The sequence below is a fragment of the Podarcis melisellensis genome, assembly GCF_964234715.1.
Source record: "Podarcis melisellensis genome assembly, chromosome: 10".
Taxonomy (NCBI): Eukaryota; Metazoa; Chordata; class Lepidosauria; order Squamata; family Lacertidae; genus Podarcis; species Podarcis melisellensis.
Window position 1 is genome coordinate 2753551 of NC_138542.1, and position 26682 is coordinate 2780232.

At 44.3% G+C, this 26682-nt stretch overlaps 1 protein-coding gene across 1 annotated transcript in view; it reads right to left on the reverse strand.

The window, feature by feature from the left end:
• FAM107B (family with sequence similarity 107 member B) overlaps positions 1-26682 on the reverse strand; it is a 101751-nt gene that overhangs the window by 60726 nt on the left and 14343 nt on the right. Inside the window, exon 2 of the mRNA XM_081927896.1 lies at positions 7458-7536. Within this exon, the coding sequence (XP_081784022.1) occupies positions 7458-7500 (43 nt within the window). The 5' untranslated portion in view covers positions 7501-7536. The remainder of the gene's footprint in view (positions 1-7457; positions 7537-26682) is intronic.

Sequence of the window (26682 nt, forward strand, 5' to 3'; positions counted from 1 at the left end):
GGCTTTTTTCAGCCATAACTCACTGGAACTCAGTTCTGGCACCTCTCAAGTGGGTGCCATTGGCATTCTAAGAGAACAAGGGTGGTGTTCCAGCTTGGGGGTGACTGCTGACACCCCAAGATGGCTGCTGAGCTACCTGCCTGGGCCACAATCTGTTTCCGGATTCAGACCCAAGTTGCTGTGTCCATAGGAGCCACTGATAATTCAGACCCTACTTCCACACAGCGGTTTCTTGTGGACTCGTGTTTCTCATATCTGCATTTTTTTCACATCACCATCATCCTCATCAAAATATCACATGCCCCCAATTCAAATTCACCATTTCTGCTGTGAATATTTTTTAATCTATAGAAAAATAGATTCTGCTGTCTTATAATCTATAGAATTTTCCAGTAAATTTTCCAGTAAAACTGGATTAAATGGGAAAATAAAATGAGACAGCATTTTATTGATGGTGTTGTGCACAAAATTTGCATGCATGAGCAGCACTGAGTCCCGAATGTACTGTTATGTGCAAACACCCTATATGAGTGGAGAGGTCTCAATGTGCATCAGTGTACACGGACTAGCCATTTTGTTTGAAATTTTGTTGGAGAGATCCTTCTGGGCCCCTTCCCAAGTTTCAATTTGGGATCAAGAAGAAATTTGGTTCAGTTTGTTTTCAAAGGTAAACTTAACCAATTCATTCTTTCTGAATTAGTGTGCAAACCAAAACACAGCCATTCTTTTTATATTCACATTTCTCTTAATTTTGGCAATAAAGCTCCCCAACCCAGTAATATGCACAAAATGCATGTACAAAAGTACACCTAAAAATGCATATATTAGGGGAAATCACATTGCAAAAATGTGTTATCTTAGGAAAAATTGCATTAGAAATGTGTGTATTAGATGAAATTAGCATTTAAATGCTGTTGAATTTTCATGAAGACTTAAAAAAAAATCACAAATGGATGCGGAAATGCGGAGAACTGTCCTTAAGATTAGAAAAATTAGAAACTGAGAAAGAAACCGTCAGATTCGGCCATTGCTAATCCCAGTACAGATCCTTGGGGGAACCCATTGATTTCCCTGTATTGTGAAAACTGTCCCTTTATTCCTGCTCTCTGCTTCCTCTTTAACCAGTGACTGATCCTTAAGAGAACCTGTCCTCTTATCCCAGAACTGCTGAGTTGACTCAGAAGCCCTGGATGAGGAATTTTTTGAAAGTCCAAGAATGTTGATCTGAGAAACAGCCACAAAACACGAGTTTGCTGGCAAACTACAGCGCATCTGAAAAGATGTTTTTGCTCTACTGTCTATTTTTAGACATGCAAAAAAAGGGGGTTGGAATAAGGCCTGGAATAAAACTGGTGCAGAGTGGTCAAGACATTTGGCCCAGTTCACCCTGCAAATATCTGCAGCCACTGCTTATGAAGGCCGGCAACATCAACCCTACCATGTGATAATCCCTTTCAGACAACCACAGCGCCTGGAGACAGACAGACAGGTTGTGCATCCATAGCAGTGACCAGAGGAAGAGTGACTGCCAGAGGAGAGCTGAGAGGAGAAACGCCCTGGTGCATCTGCAGCAGCACAATGGGACGCCTCCATCTGCCCCGCCTGCAACAAAACATGTCTCTCCCCTGTGGGTCTCTCCAGCCACAGCAAGCACTAAAACTCTCCAGCAGTTTGCCTTCACCCCCAAAGGCACACTCCTCCACCGTCTCCCGAGACACATGGATGCCAACAAGCCACTCCTTAGCATATGCATATGCCTGCACACATGTTGGGATACACCACTGTGAAACAGACTGTGCTCTATTGCAATCGGGAGCCATGGGGGTGCTTCTTCCAACTGGAGTGAACAGACAACCAGTGTGGTGATGGCTGTTTTGGCTGCAGCCCACTGCACACCAATAATGCCACATCGTGACTGCAGTATGCATGCACATGGACAAAGGTCTCTATGAACGGGTCGTGATCTGGGATATAGGTGCCTCACGGACCACACGTATCATAAGCAAACACCTAAAAATAGCTGCACTGTAAATCTACTGATGTGGTTCCAATTACAGGAAACAGGATGTAGCACTCAGGTTTGGGAATTTGGGAGGGTCTCGGATCATGGGAATGTGCTGAAATGGAGGGGGAAAGAGGGAGAGGGGAAAGGGGGGAGGCGGAGGCAGTTTGTACATCTGCAGCAGCAGGAGGTGGAGAAGGAGGAGGAGGGTCACCCAGAGGGCTGTAGCAACTCCAGCTTTGCAACAAAGGTGCCAGGGTTTTGGGGACACGTGGGAAGAGAAGAAAACAGAGGGCTAAATATTAGTGAAACAGAGAAGTAAAAACATTGTGGAATAATATCTGAGACAGGCTCCCACAGACTAGTTCCTACTAATTAGAAACAGTTTGAGGAAGGGGCGAGGGGGGAGCCCTGCCTGAATGAAGTCCTGCACATGGCAATATGCCCACAAGTGACGGAGAGAAACAGGATTCATGTGCTCAAGATGGGATGTAGAGTTGCTTATCCTTCTTTCTTTCTTTCTTTTTCTTTAAATAACAGAGCAAAAGGCCAATGTCTGCTGGGCCCAGAAGTGTAACCAGCATGTTAAGGGCACAGTGAAACACAACAGGCCGTGTGGCGTGCGAAAGAGAGAAACGGAGCATTAATGGGTTCTGAACAACTTGGGAGGGGAGAGAATCATTTCCATGAGGAAACCATTCCAAAGCACAGGGGTCTCAAAACAGCAGATTCCGGCCGCTTGATCTCTGCAGAATGATGTGAGCTTGCCAAAGGGAGCAGCTGCTCGCCTGCTGTGGGATTTGGTGTCAGTGAAGCCACAGACTTAAATTGCCACCAACAGCTCTGCAGGGGTCGGAGGCACGAGCAAAGAGCTTTCCACCTGATCCTGTAAACTGGCCTGACTCTGCAGCCCAAACCATTGTTTGCTCAGGGACGGCCTGGCCTGGCCTGAGGTGCTGCCATCTCCTGCTACTTCAGACTCCCAGCTCACACCTGCCGTCTCACAACTTGATTTATTTCACATACAGTACTGGATTCCAGGTCTTGACTGTGATTGGAGTTTCACCGTGATATATCTCTCTCTCTCTCTCTCTCTCTCTCTCTCTCTCTCTCTCTCTCTCTCTCTCAGCATCTGTGGCCTTGGTGTTAAATAAGGAACATACTCAAATACGAAGGAGAATTCATTCAACCTCTGCCATTTCCATATTCACTGAGAACGAACAGGATGGTTGCAGAATGTATACAGAGGCTGGTTGCATTAAAGGTTAATTAAAAGTAACAAGAGTTCAGTGCATCATGTCTGCTTGCACTAACCCAGGTTCAAAGAGTCTTTGTTTCTGCTATTTAATGCTCCTGGCATTGTACAGACAGAAAAAGTGCTTTCCCCACCTCAAGCCCAAACACATACACCGTCTGATGGAGGAGAGACGGCATAAGAAGATGACCTTAACAAATGGGCAGCTTTGTACAGGAGCGCATTGTTGTGGGATAATAATGCGCATGAAGCACTTAGGGAAAAGTGCTGTATAAATACCATTATTTCTATTTGATTGTGGTTTTATTTGACTTGCATTCAGAGCGCTTGAAAACAAATGCAAGGATCCAAAGTATTTAACCGCTCCAGATCCTGAGGGTTACAGTGCTCTGGGGATTAAAATGCACCTCTGAAGTTACGGCTGGAAAGTGGGACAGCCACTCTGTTGCAGTTCCCTCTTTGATCAAGAGACTGGACCTTTCCCTCTGGTGGGTAAAGAGCAGGCCGGCATTTGCCCTTCCTGCACTTGGAGCTTGTTGCTGTTTACCAGAGCCAATGGCCAAACAAGGCCAGGTCCAGGAGGTTTGTGGCCAGTTCTCCTCTCCCTTTTATATTTCTTTTAAAAGCAGCCACAGTGAAGAGGGACCAGATGGTATAAGGAGGACTACGGCATGGCAAGAGGGTTTCCCCTGAGCTATTTCCCCTGCCCCCTGCCCACCAACTTCTATTTACCCCATCAGGGAATGCATTCAGAGCTCAGGTGGCCTGGTTCCCACTGAGAGAACACAAGGAGAACGCAACCCCCAGGCACCTCAAGGCTATTTTTAAAAAGAAATGTACAGTGGAAAGTTAAACTATTAAATTTGCTGCTGTGCAATGTGGGGTTGGCCACCAACTCAGCAGGCTATGAAAGGAGTTGAGCCAAATCGGTAGAGGATAAGACTGTCCATGGCTTCTGGATCAGAGGCAGTTGGCTTCTGCAGATGAGTTCCTGGTGAACATCCATGGGAAAGGGCCCTTTGTGGCACCCAGTGAAAACATTTTTTGTCCCTCAGACTTTTAAATTGTGTTTTAAGTTAGGGCTTTTATGGTATCTCTGTTGAGTTTTTGTTTGTTGTGGTTTTTGAATATTGTATATTGTATTTTAATATTGTTTTGTTATAAACCACCCAATAATTATTTATTAATATTTATTAATTTAATAATATGGGTGTATTATTGGTGGGGGACACAACATGTTGCTTCTGGGGTAGTTCGTCCACCTTGAGTGCCCATTCTGCACTCAGTTCTCACCTGTGGCTCCTAGACGCTGTCAGCATGAGACAGCGGCTATGCAAGGGGAACAACTTCGACTGCCTGAGGGGAGCCGATGGGTATCAAACTCTCCGTGCAGAGCTAAATTTAGGGCAGCATGACAGGTCCCCCCCCCCCAGGTTACTAAACTGTGGTTTGTTCAGATTCTGGTTATCTGTGAATCCTGCCCAGCTGGAGGATATAACACTACGCCATGGTTTAATAAATGTTCAACAGCCACAGGGTGTGAAAAGTCAACCACTGTATCCTATTCTCTAGGATTGCATTAGACATACAAAAATAAAATTAGCAAATGGTAATGAAGAAATGAGAGGAGGCACACATATGAAAGATATTTCAGTGACTATGCAGATCAAATAAAAAAAACAATTATTTTCTGGGGGACATGGCCTCACTGTACTTATGCCCCAGATTATAAATCATTATCAGAGCTACAAAGCTTTTATTGCCTGCCTTACACTTCATTAATCAGTTACAAGATGTTCTCTCCAGCAAAGAAGGATAAAATTTTGAGTCATACTTGAAATTTCCAAAGACTTGCCAGGCCACTTAAATTAAAAAGGAGTTTCAGAGTCACATTATAATCCAAAAATCTGCAAAAATGACTATTTAATTTAGGAATCTGACTAGCTGTGCATAGTCTTCTCCCACCCACCACCCCAGGTTGGGCTGCAGTGGGTAGAGCAGTGAAATGTCAGGATGAAAGCCATCAATAAAGTAAGTGCAGTGGTTAGCAAATGCTAAACAAAGATAGGTTGGAACCCAAGACTATTTCCTTCTCAGTGCTGCCAGCAGTAGCCACCAGACATTTCTTGTTGGACAAGCGCTGTCTTTCTTTGTCCACAGAGCACGCAGCACCCAGAGCTCCAGTATTTTAGGGTTTGGGTTAGGTTGTGTAGGGGAAACAAATTTAACAAATTTTAAATTTAATGAAATATGTTGACAAACTTCATCAATGCACTGGATCAGAGAAGAGTTTCTAATGTTAAATCTCCATTTACCAATTGACAGTGTAATCCACTTCTCCACTCCCTAGCCCAGCCTGCTGGCCCCCTTCTTGGGCTCACACACTTATTGGGGTCCCAATTTCACCACCCCAATCCTGCTAGGACCCTCTCTGGGGTCATACAGCTCCAACCCCCAAAACTCCTTCCAGTCCTCTTCAGGATCTGACCATGACGTCTCCATGGGTCCCATGACAGGAGCAAACAACACGCCTCACCTAAGGGAAAGGGGCAATGGCTGCCACGTTCAACGGTGGCAAAAGTTCAAAAATGATTGCAGGCCTACAAAGCTGATCAACAACCAACACAGCTACTTCACGACACATTCCCATGATTCCGGAGGCATTTGGCAAGTGCAGTTCCATTTTGCACGGCGTCCAAAATCCATTTCTCAGGTAAATGTTAGAAGACAGTGCAAATCTCTTGGCTACACTTACCACAAAAAGCATTCTCTTCCTCTCTGTCTCAAAATGTGCATTACTTAATCAGCTCTTAAGGCATCTACCACTGCCTGGCATTTGCCCTTCTGTGATCTGGCTCAATATAGCCAGGGACACCAGGCATCCTCTAAAAATAGCCTTGGGGCAGATTTCATTGAGCCTGGAGCACAAAGACTTCTAAACACTGAGAACCAAATTGTGGCTGGTTCATATGATCATTTTATTATGGCAAAATGTGCTTTATCGGGGCCATTAGCAAGCCTGGAACTTCAAATTGATTTACCATGTACCCAGATCCCGAGCCAATCCACGAGGAACCAGCAACCCTCCATGAGGATTCTAAAGCATTTCCTCGGAAGTTGGCCTCTTTGACTTCAAGGAAACATACTCTGAGGGACCTGTTGATACATGCATATGAATCCCTTGTGGACTACAGCATCTAGTGATGACTTGTCTGTTTGCAGGAGCCATCACAGTTCAGTCACCAGAGGCAGAATTTTCCTATTGCCCAACACCGACTCAAATACAAAACTTTCCAACAAAGGTAAGTCCATACATTCTGCTAAAAGTCACTAAGAGATGTGCTGCCAGAAGTTTTCAATTCCATTTTTGATTAACCACTGTTCAGCATGCATGTCCAGTCACTAAAGGTAACGGTAAAGGGACCCCTGACCATTAGGTCCAGTCGTGACCGACTGGGGTTACGGTGCTCATCTCGCTTTATTGGCCGAGGGAGCCGGCGTACAGCTTCCGGGTCATGTGGCCAGCATGACTAAGCCTTATCTGGCGAACCAGAGCAGCGCACAGAAACGCCGTTTACCCTCCCGCTGGAGCGGTACCTATTTATCTACTTGCACTTTGATGTGTTTTTGAACTGCTAGGTTGGCAGGAGCTGGGACCGAAGAATGGGAGCTCACCCCGTCATTGCGGGGATTCGAACCGCCAACCTTCTGATCGGCAAGTCCTAGGCTCTGTGGTTTAACCCACAGCACCACTCGCGTCCCTAAATTGCAGTTAATCTTAACCATGGTTTGTTGAAACACGCCAACTTCTTAAGCTATGGTTTGAAGGTTTGTTTCAAGCAACCACACTTAAGATTAAGCACAGTTTGTCAGGTTTAAACAAAACAACGAGCTACAGATAATATAAACCAGAAGCAAAAGCTTCCTAAATTCTTTTTATAGCCACACTGAGCACATGGGGGAGAGAAGAAGTGTCTCCTTGGCTCATTCTTGTAACACTAAACTGGGATTTAGTTTTACATTTGAACCAGCCCAATATTTGTCTCATGAAACAATCTAGCTTCTATTAGCCGACTGCTCAGGCAGGAAACAAGTACTATCTTAAGGGACCCTGAGAGTAGCACTTACACAGAGAAGACAGGCTGTTGCTTTGTATGGTTGTCAGGAAAAGAATAGTAAAGGCTACTTAATGCACCTTACCTATTAAGAGCCCATTGTCAGATGCCGTCAAATCTGAATCCATTTGCGATTCCACTTGCTTTCCGTCTTGCTTTTCCTGCTACGTTGCATCCACCCAAGGGTAACAAGGAAAGGGGGTTGGGAGAGAAAGAAGAAAACAGTGAATTAACAAAATGGTTGGACAACACTAGAACTTCAGTGGAGTAAACTGTACCTGCCTTCAAAATTTAAAGTACAGTAATTCAGTTTTTTTAAAAAATGTGAAGCTTCTAAAGACTGTTACCAATAAGGAAGAGTGGGTTTGAAAAATGATTCAATCATTAATGTTTTAAAAATCTGAAATACACTTTTTACTAATTTCAGAAACAATCAGAAACAGCAGTGGGAAAGGAACGAACTGTGGTATGTTTTCACAGTAAAATGAGGGGTAGTGTCCTCTTAAATATCTGTCATTTTATTTGTTACAGACTTACTTAAAAGTAATGAAAACTACTTCAATAATCTCACGGAACTAGTCTGAACTTGTAATTCTTATATTTGATTGATTAATTGCTCTGCTTTTACCTTTTATTCTTTTTACTTTTGTACGCTGTATGTTTCACAGAGAACCCCACAGTTATGGAGTGACTCATAAATGCAACAGAAAGAAAGACAAGCTGAGCCATTAACTATGAAATTGCTACAGAAGATGCCAGTGGTGAAGAAACAAAAGAGAGATTTGTGAGACTTCCTAAAGGGCTTCCGCAGAGTAGAATCAGCTAGTAGATCCAATTTGAGTCACATGACTCAGATTGATTATTATTATTATTGCATATATTTCAACACTCCTAAAGTTTGAAAGTCAGTAGCACAGATGTTGTAAAGGTGTGGTGATTTGTCATGGAACAACCCCTTGAAGAAGATAACCGTGGTTACCCAGACCTTGTTGCTGGTTGCAAAGAGGCCCCCATGATTGTTCAATTTTGTGCAGATATGTATCAGATAGCACTGCAAGTTACACTACAGTTGCTTACAGATGACCTATTTATTGAGCATCCAGCCTTATTTGTTGGCACAAAGTTTGTGGGCTGGTTATGCAACATTCACTGTTTATTGATTAGTGAACGCTCCTTTTTATTTGTTTGCAAGATTGTATCATGTCTCATCAAGCAACTGTTATTACACACTTCCTAGTGAATTTCCCCCTCTCTTCACTTACCACAAAAAATGTTATTGGGTTTGAAAGTGAGTTTGGTTCTGAAAGATCTCAGGAGCAACTTTAATTGCGCAACCTGCATTTCCCAGCACATGACTGAATTCCTCTCACAAACTAGCAACAGTCTGGAAGCAACATTCGTTAGTATACATCTGAAAATTAGGAAACTGCCTGTCTTTGTATCCACATTCTCATCCTGCTTTGAATAAAAGTATTTCTAGCTCCACCCCACCACCACCACACTGATCTCTTCCATACTTAAGCAAAATAAAAACAACAATGTACGGTAAATTGCTTCCACATGGCTCCCTTGAAAACTCAAGTGTGCAGTTGCTGCAAATCCCTTCAGTGTTAATCATTATTCAGCTTCGTGGGCTATACAGAGCTTGTGCTCTTAACTCTTCAGTGTTGTGAGAATGGTTTTGCACATCATGCAAAGGTAGGAAGAATGCCTTGTGTTGGTCTTTCTTGCCAGCCTCCTTACCCAGGAATTGTAGAAAGAGGAAGAAGTGCAGCTCCTTTGCACTTTATATTTTGGTCGTTCCAAATAATATAACAAATCTGCCCTCCAACTTTGTATCTAGAAAGAAAGCAGGATGTGCAACCAGAAAATGTTCTACAGTTCGAGGGACAATTAAGTAGTATTGCAGTGCTTACGTCTCTAGTATGCAGTGTTCGGGGATGGGTGGTACCTCTGGTGCGGGACACATCATGCTGCTTCTAGGGTAGTTTGTCCACCTTTGGTCCCCACCCTATACCCACCTCTCACCTGTGGCTCCTAGAAGCTGTCAGCGTGTGAAAGCAACCACACCCCAGGAATGGCTTTGACTGGCTGACTAAACCAAGTAAGGGGAGCTGAGTGAGTTAGGGACTCACTGCATGAAAAGACCGTCCCCGCCCGATTGAGTAGACAAGACCAAGGGTGGGTCCAAAGGTCCAACATGTTGTAGAGGGAAGTGAGGGACAGGTCTACCAGCTCCATCTGGTACGCAGGCTGAGACCCTCCCTGCCTGCGCACTGTCTTGCCAGAGTGGTCCATGCTCTAGTTATCTCCCGCTTGGACTACTGCAATGCGCTCTGCATGGGGCTACCTTTGAAGGTGACCCGGAAACGACAACTAATCCAGAATGCGGCAGCTAGATTGGTAACGGGGAGCGGCTGCTGAGACCATATAACACTGCTCTTGAAAGACCTACACTGGCTCCCAGTACGTTTCTGAGCACAATTCAAAGTGTTTAAAGCCCTAAACAGCCTTGGCCCAGTATACCTGAAGGAGCGTCTCCACCCCCATCATTCTGCCCGGACACCGAGGTCCAGCTCCAAGGGCCTTCTGGCGGTTCCCTCAGTGCAAGAAGCAAAGCTACAGGGAACCAGGCAGAGGGCCTTCTTGGTAGTGGCGCCTGCCCTGTGGAACGCCCTCCCACCACATGTCAAATAGAACAACAACTACCTGACATTTAGAAGACATCAGGGAAGTTTTTAATGTGTGACATTTTAATGTATTTTTAATCTTTGTTGGAAGCCGCCCAGAGTGGCTGGGGAGACCCAGCCAGATGGGCGGAGTACAAATAATAAATTATTATTATTATTATTATTATTATTATTATTATTATTATTATTATTATAACCTAGGAAGGGAGCCCATCTAGGAGGAGGAAAACTCTTATCTTAAAGCTCCACTGCCTTGCAGGATGTCTTTGGGAGGAAAAAAGGTTAAGGAGCAAACCCTACACAAATCCAGAGTGGAGTCCCTAAGGTGGTTATATGGCGCCTTGTCTGCCTCTTTTTGGCAACTCCTGCAGCCCAGCTGGTGCCAAATGCCTTGCTCTGCTTTCCTTTGGGCCACATCAGCCAGGCTGAGAGGGAGGTATTTGGGCAGCCCAGGACCCCCAGACACACTGCTCAGGCTTGCGCCCCAGAGAGACCACTTCAGTGCTCCCAACCCAGCAGTTAGACTTCACGCCCAGAGGCACACTCCACTGTTTCTCAAGACACATGGACGCCAACAGCAACCACTTCTCTGGCTGCTTCCACAGAGCTGCCAATGTTTCTAGACCCAGGGGCACATTATGAGTTTTGGGCGAGGACCGGGGGCAGCAAATCCTTCTTGCCCTCTTCCCTAGATCAGTTCCACACACACATCCCAGAGAGACAGGAAAAAAGAAATCACCCGTGCAAACACACATTTTGACTTTTCTAAGGGATCTGGATGAAAGTCCAGTTCAGCAGAATTAACATGAGCCTTGAAATGCACACAGAGCTCAAAGAGGGTGTTGGAAAGAGTGTCCTTATTCAGTTTTCTTGCCATAGTGCCAAGTTCTTTTCAGGAGGGAAAAATGTAACTGCTCTCACCACCTCATGACTCGAGCTGAGTGTCTGTGAGGAGGAGGAGGGAGTTCAGGAGCTTCATGGAAGTCCTTCGAGAGACCTCAAAGGTGGCATTGCACCACCCCTGTTCCAACCATTTAAATTCATTTATACCAACTCTGGAGCAAAGAGACATTAACAACTGTTATGTACTGAAGTTCTCACCCTGGGCCAGCAGGGGGATACTGTAGATAGTTTTCACTCAGGTCCACATATGCAAATAAGGGATTGAAAGTGACGTTCAGTGATTGGATAGTTACAGAAAATGGTTACTGTTGCGTTCTAGTGGAGCTCTATATAAGCAGGCTGGCTGAACTCTTCAGTTCAGTTCTGTTCTGGCCTGTGAATAAACAAGAGCTGTCTGAAGAATCGCTGTGTCGACTGATATGTTCACCCACAACTTAACAACAACCCAGGTCAAAAATTTTCTTGGGAAGAAAAACATGCCAAAGGGCTGCTGTTCTTAGATCGGGTCACTAGGAATACAAAGCAGACCAACTTCCCGCTGCAGAGAGACAGGCACATATTTTATATTTAGTATTTTTTTCAAGCTTATTTCACATGTCATTCATTTCCTTTGGGGAGGAAATGTGATGTCAATGGAAATCCTTTGTAGAGTTGGAGAGAAGAATATTCAAACCAAACTGAAGAGGAGCAATTTCAACGGATAGCTGGAAACTTTATTATTTTTATGAAGAATGTTATTTGGAAATGCGGCTATAACATCCCGACAACTTCCTTCTCACCAAATGCTTCCTATATGAAAAGACCTTCGAGCATGGAGAATTCACTGTGATTGTGGGAAAATTTAAAGGAAGCCTGTTGAATGTGGCACAAAACTCCACTCAAGCTGACTCTTGTCCATCTGTTCCACCTAACTGAATTTTATTCTACAACACTATTTCATTAGAAACCATACTAAGTGTTTCACTGAACAATCCTATGTGTGTCTACTTAAAAGACAGCCCCATTGACTTCTATGGGACTTTCTTCCAGGAAAGTATAAGAATGTAAGAGCTGTTTGACAGTGGAAAGGGGGTGGACTCTCCATCATTGGAGGTTTCTAAGCAGAGGTTGGATGGCCGTCTGTCATGGATGCTTTAGCTGATATTCCTGCATTGCAGGGGGTTGGACTAGATGACCCCTGGTCCCTTTCCACACTACAATTCTATGATAAGTGTCTGCTGTATCAGGCCAAAGACCCATCTAGCACAACACCCTCACACTGACCAACCAGACCTCCATGGGAAGCCTGCAAGCAGCACTGGGGCATAAGAGCCCTCTTCTCCCCACCTGCAATTCCCACCTTGGCAACATTCCGCAGCAACAAGAGCAGCTCTGGTCTTTCCCTCCCGGAAACCCCTTTCCCTGAAACAAGGGCTGGCTGCTGCAGAAGGCCAGGAGGCCAAGTGTAGGTGGAGACGGAGCCAACAAGAGGCAGAGCCCACTAATTCTGGTTTCGTCCTCATCCTCGTCCATGTTGAGTCCTACAAAGGCAACACTGCGGCTGAGGAGGCAGAGAGGCAAAGCCACTCCAGGGACTTGAGGTGAACAGAGGACAGATTTGGGTTGGTGGGGCACTACCCCCATTCCTCCAAATGAATCAGCCGCCACTGCACAAAGCACAACTTCCACCCTGCGTCCACATGCCAAGGACTGCTGCTCTAGATGCCCTGCATTTATCCTGCCGCAGCAGGCTAAGGAGCAGTGTCTAAAGCAGGAGGGGTATGTGGGAAGGAGGTGGCGGCTTTTAGGCTGCGTGGGCTGTTCCTAGGCACACCTTTCCTTTCTCAGATAAAAGACTATGCATATACTAATCTGAACAGGTGCACAGGGTATTCTGTGGTTCTCTTCCAGGACGAGTCTATCACCTCCCCCCCTCTCTCCAGGATGGACGTGGGAAAGTTTCCCTGGGTCCCCTGGATGCCCCTTTCCTGAACTCCCCCCCCCTTTCTTCTTCCCCAGTGGAAGCATGGACCAATACAGTGCTTGGTGTCCATACAAACTGTGTTCTGGGCTTGTGCGTTCAGCCTCTGGGGCTGAACTGGAGCTGGAAGTGATTGGAGCTGAACTGTGTTGCTTTTATAGATCAGCAAAGTCTCCCCCCTTCCTGGCTGGACTCTGTACTGCAGAGAGTTGTACCCGGAGCTTCACCCTTGGTCCCCCCTCCCTGTCCCTGGGGAGATGATGGAAGAAATATCCTGTTGTGCATTTCAGCCGCCTCCCTGCAGAAATATGCCCCCGTTATGGTCCCCTCCAGACATCCTTTTGATGGTGCATTCATGACTAGCTGCGTTCATTGTGGTATCAGGGCAGTGATACTCAACCCTGCTTTCAATGCTATTTGTGCCTGCAAAGTTTTTGTGGTGAACAATTAAACAGACAGTGGAATGATAGTCTTGCTCCTTAGGAAATATGGACTTATGTTTCAATAAACCACACACGTCCTTGTGACCTTCTGTTGTTCTAGATGAGAAAAATGGAAACACAAAATAGATACATGGGGGAAGTAGATGCAGCTGCAGCCTGTCTCCCTGTTTGTCAGTAACAGCAAGGAAACTATGATTAACTTGACCTCTGACTTGCTGAGGGATTCATTGCCCACATATGTCTTGCACTTCAACAATGATGAAGCCGACCCCATGATCTCTGCTCCTAGACCAGCCTTTTCTGTACTGAGGCTCCAAGATATGCTGTTCTGCTGTGCTTATGGGGTTGAGGGACCGTGGTCAGACAGATATTGCTGGACCACGACTCCCACAATGGGCATCAGGCCCCTTGGCAGACCAACTCTGCATTTCAAAGAAGTCTGCAAACATGACATGAAGGTTGGCAGCATCAACCTTGCCATGTGGGAACCCCTTGCAAATGACCCCAGTGCCTGGAGACAGACAGGCAGATTGTGCATCCATAGCAGAGACCAGAGGAGGAATAGCCACTGGGAGGAACGCAGAGAGAAGACATGCCCTGGTGCATCTGCAGCAGCACAACCGGACTTCTTCAACTGCCCTGGCTGCAAGAAAACATGCCTCTCTTATATCAGCCTCCACACCCACAGAAGGCACTATAGCCTTCCCACAGTTTGACTTCATCCACAAAGGCACACTCCTCCACTGTCCAACTGGACAGACAGATGCCAATAACTCCCATCATGCCCAACTATTGGTGATGTTGGAAACTGCTGGTCAGTCCACAATCTACATGCCATTCCTAGGCTTTCCCAATAGCAAAGCTATTCACACAAACTCACATTTTCAGAGGTGCCTAAAGAATCCGATCCTTTTGCTGACTCTCTAGGACCTGTTTTCAAACAGGCATCTAACAGACAATGAACATAAAGCCAAACAAGGTATCTAAATGCTGCCTTTTCCTTTAAAGATCTAACCCACATAGACGTGGCAGCTGAACCCACTGCCTGTGGCCTCATGAATGTTAAACATTTGCATGGTGGGGAGTAGAGTGTTTAAAGAATTACAGCAAATAATAGGGCTAGGAGAATGCACACATCCTTTAATTTTGGCTGCCTTCCTTTGATTAAAGCTCCTTGGCACAGAGCAGCCGCTGCATTAATCCGCTGGGAGTTCATCTCCAGTTATTCATCAAGCGCCCATGATGCCAGACAATGATTTGTTACGGGTTTCTATTACAGCAAAACGGCATCAAGAGAGAACGTACAGCAGACCTACAGAGATGCTCTTGCTTCACAACTTGTTCTCTTTCTTTCTTTTTCCAAATGACCCTGCCAACAGTTTTATCTCCCAAGATGTAGAAGGCCTTTGACTTGAATGTGTTTCAGTCTGATTTAAGCAGGTGTTGCAAGAAGAAAATCTGGACCAACAATGGAGATTGCTTTCCCAGCCAGGCTTATTTGCAAGAAAGCAATTCATCTGCACCATGTGCTTATGCCCCTTTGGCTGCTACAAAGCTAAGCAAAACACCGCTGGAAAGGGAAGGCGTTTGGGTGACCATGATTTGAAAGCCTATTTATCAAGGGGGGTGGATGGAAGGCTCCATCTGCACTGCAACCTCAAGGCATCCTGGAAACTGTAGCTTATTCTGGGTACTGTGAGTTGTTAGGAGACCCCTAGTCCCCTCACAGAGCGACAGCTCCCTGCAAAAAGAGACTGGTTGTTAAACTGCTCTGCCATTGTAGCTCTGTGGGGTTCCTAACAACTCTCAGCACCCAGAATTCTTTGGGGAGGGGGAGACATGGCTGTTTAAAGTGCCATGGCACTGCTTTAAAATTAATGTTCAGATGGGACCAAAGAAGAGGTTGAAGATGACACCAGGTCTGGACTGCAGATTTTATTTACTTACCTATTATTACTACTTATCATTTATAAAGTTTATACATTTTCACATATGCTGAACATTTTTTAAAAAGCGAGAGTCCCTGCCCAGCCATTTTACGATATCACAGGAGAAGGAGAGGAAGGAGAAAAAGAGAGATGGGGGAGAGGACAGGGAAGCACACCAACAGCTGCTCTCTCTGTCCCAAAGGCATTCCAGGGGGTGAAACACTTGCAGATTTATGGAAAGACAAGAAAGACAAACAGGCATTTTAATAATAATAATAATATCTGTAATTTTAATATCCAAATACAACTAGCCACATTGAATATATAATTCAGAAACAGCAACCCGGATTTACCCGCCCAGGTCATCCTGACTGGGACCTTATTGTGTTGTTTCAGGTATCTGTGTGTGGTATCAAGCCTGTTTTCAGACAGAATTTCTCTCCCAATAAACCTATTTCATATAATAACTTCCCATCCACGACCTCCAATTGCTTCTTCTCCAGGCTTCTTTTCAGGAGCGATCAGGCTGTGTCTTTGTTCGGTCCATCTCACCACCTGCTTCAACATCTGCCCAAGATCTATTTTACACATTCTGAGGGGGATCTTGTTGTCTGGGCAGCTCAGGACCTTCATGCACGCTGTCCAGGCTTGCGTCCCGGGGGGGGGGGCACTTCAGACCTGCTCATGTAGTGGTCTGACTTTACCTCCAAAGGTGTCCTCATTGTCTCTTGAGACAGATGCCAACAAGTATGTGGGAAAACTTCATCCTTCAATCTGTCAATTTATTATGCCAGTTTAGTAGTCAGCTGTGCACACACCTTGTTTTTTAATAAACAAAAACAAAAAAGCCTCACCCGGGGTGGGGGGGTGGCAAAACCAGACAGTCAGGCAATTGTAAATTTGATGGTGTGGTTTTCTGGTTTCATATCTTTTGATTGCTCATATTTGCCCAAAATCAGAAAACCATGCAAGCAAATGTTACACACATATAGGCTAAGCTCCGAAGGCACCCTTACTACATGCTGGGAAAGAAGCAAAAGCAGTTGTTCATTCTTCACACACACTTTTCAGACTGCTGCCCAATATATCTGGTGCAGAATTTTTTTGCATGGTTGGTTTGCCCAATTTAATGGGTTTGTGCAAATCTGAGAGATCAAAGGTATGGGGGGTATTGCATTCAGGAACAGAGCTGGAAAAGAAATGAAAGCAATGAGGAAGTCGTGGGCATGGAAGGGCAGAAAGTGATGACCCGGAGGTGCACTCCGTTGTCTCTTGAGACAGATGCCAACAACATTTTTACAGTACTTTGTAGGGTGTTTACCTCTCCTCTATATTTTGTTTAACTGCCTGAGTTACTCCCAGCCCCTGTCCTAACCAGGAATGTAATTTTAGAAATCACAGATGTTTTTCCTCATCCCAGATAAGGGCCCACATCATCACTGGGAGCTGCAGACAGACGAGTAAATACCAACTATAATTTGGTAATCCAGATTGTCATTCAACACTAATCTCTTGAGAGGATCCTGGTCTTTTGCCAGAGGCCAGAAATTCTACTTTGAAGGCCAACAGGATTTTCCTCCAATGAAACAGTTGCACGGAGTGTTTTCTAACCCAAGGCACTTTTAACCCAGCTGAGCCCCAGTATTTATTTCTCTCCCAATAAAACCCTATTTGCCCAGGCATCTATCTTTCTCTCTACATTAACAAGTTGTGGTATTTAAACTCAGCATTTCACAGAGTATTTCTATAACTGAAGTTAAAGCTGGATAATTGCCTCGTGATGGACAGCTAGATGGGTGTTTAGGGGGCCATTCTAAATCACAATTTAAATATTTATTTATCTTATTTATTGATTGAATTGCTATGCCGCCCTCTACCCAGAGGTCTCAGGGCGGCCAGGAAGCTCAGATCTAATCGCTGCCATGAACCCACCAGTGGACCCCAGGCAAGCCTCTCTCTCTCAGCCTCAGCACACCAGAACAGGGGGATGTGCCTTACAGCTGCTGCAGGAATCAGAAATGTGTAAAACTTCACATGTAAAGCAAGTGAAACATCTTGAACACTTGGCCTACCCTATGTCCGAATTTCCTTTGAAAATGGCGTCTGGGCGGAATTTCCGGAAACCAGCTAAAACGTCCCAGAAAACCCAGGCATATGGCACCCCATATTGGAAGCCTTGGGCTTTTTGGCAATTTTCCTTAAAAAACAGTTTTCAAACTCCATTCCCCCCCCATAAAGCTCAACAACTATGGATGGAAAAAAGCTAAACAAATAAGCTAAACTGATGAAGCATTTTTAGGCATTACCTAAAGAGGGACGCAGGTGGCGCTGTGGGTTAAAGCCTCAGCGCCTAGGACTTGCCGATCGAAAGGTCGGCGGTTCGAATCCCTGCGGCGGGGTGCGCTCCCGCTGCTCGGTCCCAGCGCCTGCCAACCTAGCAGTTCGAAAGCACCTCCAGGTGCAAGTAGATAAATAGGGACCGCTTACCAGCGGGAAGGTAAACGGCGTTTCCGTGTGCGGCTCTGGCTCGCCAGAGCAGCGATGTCACGCTGGCCACGTGACCCGGAAGTGTCTTCGGACAGCGCTGGCCCCTGGCCTCTTAAGTGAGATGGGCGCACAACCCCAGAGTCTGTCAAGACTGGCCCGTACGGGCAGGGGTAGCTTTACCTTTACTTTAAAGTTTAACTGGAGAAAGCCTGACTTCCTTGACTGATTGCCAAAATAACATTGAGCTAACCATCAAACAGGTGAAAAGACTAGGGGGAGGCAGGCACATTAATGCAAGGGGCACATTGATACACCAACAATATTTCAATATTGAGAAACGTTATTCATGTCGCAACATCACTAAAACGTGTCTATACATGTGTGAGTACAACAGCTGCGACCACGGCGCCCGCCAGTTACCAGTTGGCCTTTGACGAGAGTAGGTGTGTTTTTAGCGTGACCAACAAAAAAAATACAAGAAATGTAAAAGTGTTCCAACGCTGTTTTGCTTCATTTACTTAAGGTTTAAAAATACCAAAGGTAAGTTATCCCACTCAGTAATCAGGATTATACGTGATTTTTAAATAAGTTCAGCAATTTTATTAATAATTGTTAGTTTTTTTGAAAATGTCAATTGCGGCACTTTGATAAACTAAGACACAGGGCACATTGATACGTATAAAAGTGCCCCAATAGTGCCCCAATATACAAGTTTTGTGGGTGGCGCTGAGGTGGGTGGCGCAAGTAGATAAATAGGTACCGCTCCGGCGGGAAGGTAAATGGCGTTTCCGTGCGCTGCTCTGGTTCGCCAGAAGCGGCTTAGTCATGCTGGCCACATGACCCAGAAGCTGTATGCCAGCTCCCTGGCCAATAAAGTGAGATGAGTGCCGCAACCCCAGAGTCGGCCACGACTGGACCTAATGGTCAGGGGTCCCTTTACCATTATACAAGTTTTATAGGGCTTAACAGTAACTAAAAAAACTAAGAAGAAAAGATGTGGTCATTCACAATCTGACTCCAATACCAGACGGAATGAATATGTGGAATTGAGTGATGATAACAACAAAGATTTTGAAGTTGCATCTGATTCAGAAGTTGAGGATATAAATTTTGATGTTCCCAATCCTGAAAATATAAATGTTGGAGATTTCTTACTCATTAAATTTGAAAAACTTTAGTTTGCTACATGGCCAAAGTCATTTCTAAATATAATATGACCAAGTGTCATATCTCACAAAAAAAAACAGGATCTTGTATGTTTGTCTTCCCCATTGTAGAAGAGAAGGCAAGCATTGATTTCAAGGATGTTGTTGCAGTTGCCAAAACCATTTTTCAAAGGGCACATCTCAAACATCATCTCTTTATACTTTTTCTATTGACTTCGGTGGATATAATGTGCAAGGGAAGCTAAATGTTAAGTGATTATCTTATTTTTTTATAAGCATTTTTTAAAATTTCTAATTTTTGACTACCTGAGTTCTTATGCTTTTTAAGTTTTTCCAAAGCTTTTTTTTAATGGATAGGTGGTTGAGGAGAGATTAATGTAAGTTTTGATGTTTTGTTCAGAAAACCTGCCATAAAGTCTATTATATGTGTGAAACACTGTTAGTGTTGATATGTAATTTAGATTTTAAGTAACAAATTGTAAGGCTGACTATGATCTCTTACAATAAAAATTGGTTTTTTTCATTTTTTTGGTAAATAATACACTGGGCAACAATTTTTTACTTTTTGAATGTTGTCTAGATTTCTACAACTGATTTAGGGTATTTTTGCACTGCTGAATCAGGAAATGGCATCCGTTTCTCTCCATCAGGTCAGGTTTACTGTAAACTGAATGGTGGGCATTGATAAAAGTAAGTACACATAAATTGCATATTGCTTCACCATTTTTCAAACTTCAGGGCTTGAACTTCCATTTCTTGGAACTCCTGGAATGCTCAGCGGCAGGGAGGTCTCTCTTCAGAGTCCAACAGTAGTCAGCCATCATGACTGCGTCCCAGCGACCCTGATACCTGGTCTCCATCTCTTTCATGTCCTGATGGAATCTCTCCCCCTGCTCGTCAGAGTCCTTTGACAAGCTAAGGTCGCGAACTAGATCATTCAACTCCTTTTGGGAAAATGGATGTGGAGCATCAATAATAATAATAATAATAAAATATTTATATCCCGCCCTCCCCAGCCGAAGCCAGGCTCAGGGCGGCTAACAACAAGCTACAGGACGACGTGCTGATTGAAGATCAGGATACTTAAGGCTGCTCCGGTTCTTTCTGTTGATCCCAGCTGCACCAATTTATGGAAGATTTCGAGGTTTTATGACTTCAAACTGATCCCTTTTCGACATAATCACCCAGAACTATCGGACCTGAATACTTCTTGTCATTAAAATAATCATTTCCAATCAAAACAATTATTCGACATGGCATTTTACCCCCACCAACTTCTTCTAAAATGCTCCACACAAGCGTACATGTGAACAAAAACGTTTAAAAAGACATGTGGCTATAGCTCAAAAACGTGACCTGATTGAGCAAAACCAATGTGATTTTTGGATTTAGCGTATCAGATTCGTCCTAAATCAACTGAAAAAACGCAGACAACAAATTTGTTGTTGACCAGTGTATCATTCTCATACAATTTACGCTTTGTATCAAAGTGCCCCATCCTCTGTATCAAAGTGCCCCGTAGGTGGGGCAGAATGATACAAAACTCATTTTTTACTCAAGTCATTATATTCTCATTATTTTCTAACTTTAATGGTTCTTTTGATTGCTATTATAATATTGATAATGCCATGCATAAAGCATTTTTTATTATTATTTGACTCATTTTGGTACATAAAATATGAGACTGAATTTTTCTGCATCAATCTGTCCCACTTCCCCCTAAACAAAACTATATTCAGAAATTGGACCATGGGTCACACAAGAAGAAATGTAATTGACCTAAGAAACAAAGTGATTCTGGTTTGGAAAGTTCAGAAGATTTATTCCTTTTTAGAAGCTAAGCTATTCTTGTAAACTTCCCTTGCTTGAGAACCTCAGATTCTTTTTTCCATCCCCTCTAGTCCAATTTTCCTTCGGCTTTAGCAAATACTTGGCACCCAATCAAAGCCAAAACCAGCACTGAATACTGAAAAGAATTCACTACTACCAAACAAATCTCAATCCCATTCCCTTGGAAGAACCAGGAGAACCTCTTTAAAAGGGGGTGTGAGAATGAGGAAGCAAGAATCAGATGTCCCCTGGGCACATACGTAAAGGTAAAGGGTCCCCTGACCATTAGGTCCAGTCGTGGCCGACTCTGGGGTTGTGGCGCTCATCTCACTTTATTGGCCGAGGGAGCTGGCATACAGCTTCCAGGTCATGTGGCCAGCATGACTAAGAACCAGAGCAGCGCACAGAAACGCTGTTTACCTTCCTGCCGGAGTGGTACCTATTTATCTACTTGCACTTTGACGTGCTTTTGAACTGCTAGGTTGGCAGGAGCAGGGACCGATCAACGGGAGCTCACCCTGTCGCGGGGATTTGAACCGCCGACCTTCTGATCGGCAAGTCCTAGGCTCTGTGGTTTAACCCACAGCGCCACCCGCATCCCTCATCTATTACATTACCTTTCTATAAAACAGAAGATATAGTAGCTGTTCTCACAAGAGTGGTTGGCATTCCCTACTTCTCTGTCATGGCAGCAGAATAATCCCACTTGCCCCATTTCAGTTACATCACTCTGGGGACTGCCATCCAGCAGACAGGACTAGTCCAAACAGCCTTCGTTCCCCAAACTTTCAATACTCAGGACACAGTTTTGTTTATGCATTAAAATAAGACACACACATCCATTTACTCTCAATAAGATATATATGTACGGTACTTTGCCAATCAGCTCCCAGAACAATGGGCAGGCAATGGTAGGATCCTTCAAGACTGTGTATCTGCACAGCCGGTCAGGGTTCACTGATGGAGTCTTTCTCTTTTAGCAATGGTGATAGTTCAGGTATGCACCCACACAGCCCCATCCTCATTGGACCTCTTATTTTTATTTTATCCATTTTAAATTAGTTCCCTTTCAAATTTGGCAAGATCAACTTGTCTGTGGTCCGTTCAACAGTAAACAATGTAAGTAAAGCTTGCTAGCAAACACAAACTAGTACATTCACCCTCTGAAATAATAACTGTCAAGTATCATCACCAATCACTGCCATTAAAAGAATGTGGCCTAATATTAGGCATGGCATGCTTTTCTTTTCTTTAAAAAAATTCCCAGACAGGACCTTGGTCTGTCTTCTAGCATTCCCCAAGCCAGACTGGGAGAGGCGGCATCAGCAGGCAGGTACTTAATGGGCATCGTTCTCTTCCTCCAGCAGAGCTTGGGGCTTCTCACTTCAGCAGCTAGAGAAAGAGCTGCCTTAGCAGGTCCCTGCCTCTCCCAGCTTTACAAAGAGTGCAAGTGGCATTTTGCTAAACCTCTCTGGCAGCATCCCAGGATGGTTTTAAAAGAAACGGGAGAAGGGAAGTGGGTGGCATCCCACCCGGCTTCAAACACAGCTTATACTAGAAAGGAAAACTGACCACTTGCAGCAAAATAGTGCAAAATTCCTGTCCAGGGTTCCATCAAGCCTGGACCTGGAGCTTTGCAGCACTGTTCAAGGTTTGCAGAGGGAGGAAGGCAGTTTCAGCTCTTTTGTCAGCCCTAAATCTGACAACCAAACTGCTATGCAAGGGGTAGATTTCCAGAGAGTGGCAGGGGAAAGTGGTCCCTTTTCTTTACCCCAGTTCCTGAAGTTCCTCCCTCCATACGCTGCAGGGAGAGGGCTTGTTCAGCATCCGGGATACTACAAAGAACTACACAGCAGTGTCTCAAGGTTGGGCACAGGTCAGCAATCACTCACAAGGTGACAGTGAAGTTAATGCTTTTTGCAAAAAAAAAGAACAGCTCAGGCCTAGTGAGCGCAGCATTTCTTCCTGGTAGAACTTGCCCCTATGAGGCAGCTGTGGAGACTAAAGGTCCACACTTTCACACAGCTAGCTAAATTTCCTCCTCTCCCAGGTCCTTCCCAAGCAATCTGAGACTTCTTCGCCTGATCTTTACCCTCTTCCACCCTGATCTTCCACCCTCTTCACACCTCTGCCGGTTCTGGGAAACCAGGGTGGGGGGTGGGGAGCTGGTCACAATGGGAGGGGGAACCGCACTGGCTTCGTCAGCAGCCTACCTCATGGCTGCCTCTTGGCCCCAGTCCTCTCCAGCTTCTGCTTCAGCCTTGGAATCTGAACTGCTCTCTGCCACAGCTTCTTCCTGCTCTCTAAACCTAGTGACCTCTTCTGCTTCCAACTCCTCCTCTTCCCAGTCTTCTCCCTGTGACCACTCATAGTCTTTCCACCAACAGTCCCTGGGGATTCCCCAGTTGGTGCCCTTCCACCACTCCTCTGCATCCAGCCAGTCCATTAATTTAGCATGCTGGACTTAGGGCTCTTCCTGCTGATCTGTTTATTAAGCATTCATCCTGATTTGTTTGCAGGGAGATTAGACTGCTATTTAATGAGCAGTCATTCTCATTTGTTTGCTGGCAGGTTAGATGGCGTTGCATCAAAGCAAGTGATATCCCACATTTTAGAGTACAGTTTCCTGTAACAAAAAGTTCAATATTTTGGGGAAGCAGGTTTGTAGGGACTAACATTCCCCTAAATTCCATGAATGCCATTTGGGTTTCCCATTCCCAATGGGATTTCTGAAGATGTGGGTTTCACCCACCCACCCTTGATTGAGATCTGGATCCTCAGATCAGGTCAACCTGAATTGCCAAAGCAGGCCCCGATTCAGATGGCGTGTGTTTAGAACCCCAGCACCACCATGTCTATCTGTCTATCATTTAAATTAAGACTTCATACCTCTGATGAAGTGGACCCTACTCCAAGAAACCTTTTGCCCTAATGAATTCCTTAATCTTTAAGGTGACCCCAAACTCTGATGTTTGGGAATGATTGTGCGCTTTTTGAAGGAAAGAACCCAGCAAGCAAGAAATAAGGATAAGAGACATAATTACCAAGTTGCTGTTTTATCAAATCATCAAGATGACTGAGTTTTGCATAAGAGGTGCACCGAGAGCATTGAAGAATTCTGTCCAACTTTATTTTGCAATTCATTATTCATTATTCATTCATTACATTGTTATTTAGATTTTATACTTACAGTAATTATAATGTATATTTAATTAAGTGGTAGCATTCCAGCATGATTATTATATTGTATTTATATATTAGATATATACTGTATAACTGACTTTCAGAGTAATGTTAACCTATATCAGTTATTTTGCCTTTCAGAGTCTGTTCTTGAGATTATTTGTCAGTATAGTCTGAAAACTGCAGCCCAAACCATTTTTTAAAGACTGAAAAAATCCAGGAAACCAATTATTTTTCAATATTTAGCTGTGTTTGGCTCCAAAGCACTTATTATTGCCAGCTATGTCAGATCTCTTCCCACAGTACTTACAGAGGAGATGGGATTCTTTATAAATAGCATTTGCATGTCCTAGTTAGAAAGGCAGCTTTATTGACAAAAAATAATAATTTATATTCATGATTTATGGAAGCAAAAAATACTTTAGGGCCGGCCCATGTATGGCAGCTTGCATTCCAACTGTTTACATGTGTGATTTCTTTAAAAAACTGAAATGGGGCAAGTGGGATTATTCTGCTGCCATGACAGAGAAGTAGGGAATGCCAACCACTCTTGTGAGAACATCTACTATATCTTCTGTTTTATAGAAAGGTAATGTAATAGATGAGGGACGTGGGTGGCGCTGTGGGTTAAATCACAGAGCCTAGGACTTGCCCATCAGAAGGTCGGCGGTTCGAATCCCTGCAACGGGGTGAGCTCCCGTTGCTTGGTCCCTGCTCCTGCCAACCTAGCAGTTCAAAAGCACGTCAAAGTGCAAGTAGATAAATAGGTACCGCTCCAGTGGGAAGGTAAACAGCGTTTCTGTGCACTGCTCTGGTTCGCCAGAAGCGGCTTACGTCATGCTGGCCACATGACCCGGAAGCTGTACGCCGGCTCCCTCGGCCAATAAAGTGAGATGAGCGCCGCAACCCCAGAGTCGGCCATGACTGGACCTAATGGTCAGGGGTCCCTTTACCTTTAATGTAATAGATAATGGATTAAAATATAGATTGTCTAAGAGACATCTTGCTCAAAGGATAATATACTTAATACCAAAACTTTAAATTCCACACACAACACATAAAGATGCAGGGAAAGCCAGCAGTTGGTTGTTGTTATTGAGATAATATCCCATAACCCACAAGTACTGTACTTTGAAGTACTTATTAAATTCTACATTTCTGAGTCTTCATATTGTAGCTGCAATAAACATACCTATGTGGCAGGAATGCATAGTATATAAAGAAGCAAAGACAGCTGCAAGTTTGGTTTTTATCCTACAGTGCATATTTTATCCTAATTCAGTGCATATGAAGCAGTGGTCCCCTCCCTGTGAGAATTGAGGTTACAGGGAAGCAGGCAGAGGGCCTTCTCGGTAGTGGCACCCGCCCTGTGGAACGCTCTCCCACCAGATATCAAGGAGATTAATAACTATACGACTTTTAGAAGACAACTGAAGGCAGCACTGTATGGGGAGGTTTATAACGTTTCATGTTTTATGGTGTTTTTATATTTTGCTGGAGATCATTCAGAGTGGTTGGAGCATATAAATAAAACATTATTATTATTATTATTATTATTATTATTATTATTAGATTGATAACTCTAACAGACAGTTTTTATGTTACAAGAATAAAATCCTTTCAGCTTGTTTATGGTTGCTTCCCACAACATCCAAGTAACGTTTTGCCCAAGAGACTCTAGGTGCTTCTGGAATGTTTATTGCACATTTGTCCTGATTTTTTTTGCAGGGAGACTAGACAACATCAGCTATTTAACTGAGCATTTGATCTGATTTGTTTGAGGGGAAGTTAGATGACATTGCATAAAAGCAAGTGCTACCTCAAAATTTCCATTGCATTTTCCGGTTCCTTTCTTTATCACAAAAATCTGATCTTTTTGAGAAGCAGATTTGTTGTGCAAGACCTCCCAATGCACTATAATTGCACAACTTGAATTTGCCAGTCTGTGATTGAATCCCACCTAGGGTTGCCATATGCCCGGAATTTCCTGGACATGGCTGGGATCCGGCTGTCGGAAACAGTGTCTAGGCGGAAATTGCTGAAATGTCTGGGGAAATCCAAACAAATGGCAACCCATGTTGGAAATGTAGTTTTTGGTGAATTTCCTTTAAAAACTTTGGGAAAAACAAAAAATCTTTGGCCAAAAAACCCCACTTGGAAATAGCAACAGCCTGGAAGCAGTTTGTGGGGAATCCCTTGCTACGCAGCATCTTTCTGAAAAGGCAACTGCGGTTTCAAGCGACCTGCAAGCCATGCCTGAGGCGAAGAAGTGGGAGAGACACCTGGGATGAGCTGTCTCATGAGTTAATGGCAGAAGCACTTCGTGGTCCGTGGTTTCCTCTCTCTTGCCATGATTCTCAGCTTGTAAATCATTCTGAAGCACATCTGCCTCTCACCATGGAGCCATTAAAAGACAGCAGCATTTCTCCTTCTGCTATACCAGGAGCAAAGGGGAAGAAAATGACCTAGGAGCAGAAACTCCCCTCTCGCCTTGTCTCTATCAAGGACTGAATATAGGTCAGATGAAATGAGAAATTATCTCAAGATATGTCCAGGAAAATGTCTCTGAAGGCATCGGAACGAGAAAAGAGAAGGCTGGAGCCAGGCTGGGGCAAATCCAACATGGAGATTGCTGGCAGTCAGCAAGAAGATGATGCCATCTGTTCACTGCATTTTCAAGGAACGGGAAAATATTTAAGGGGGGAGATAACTGGAGAGAC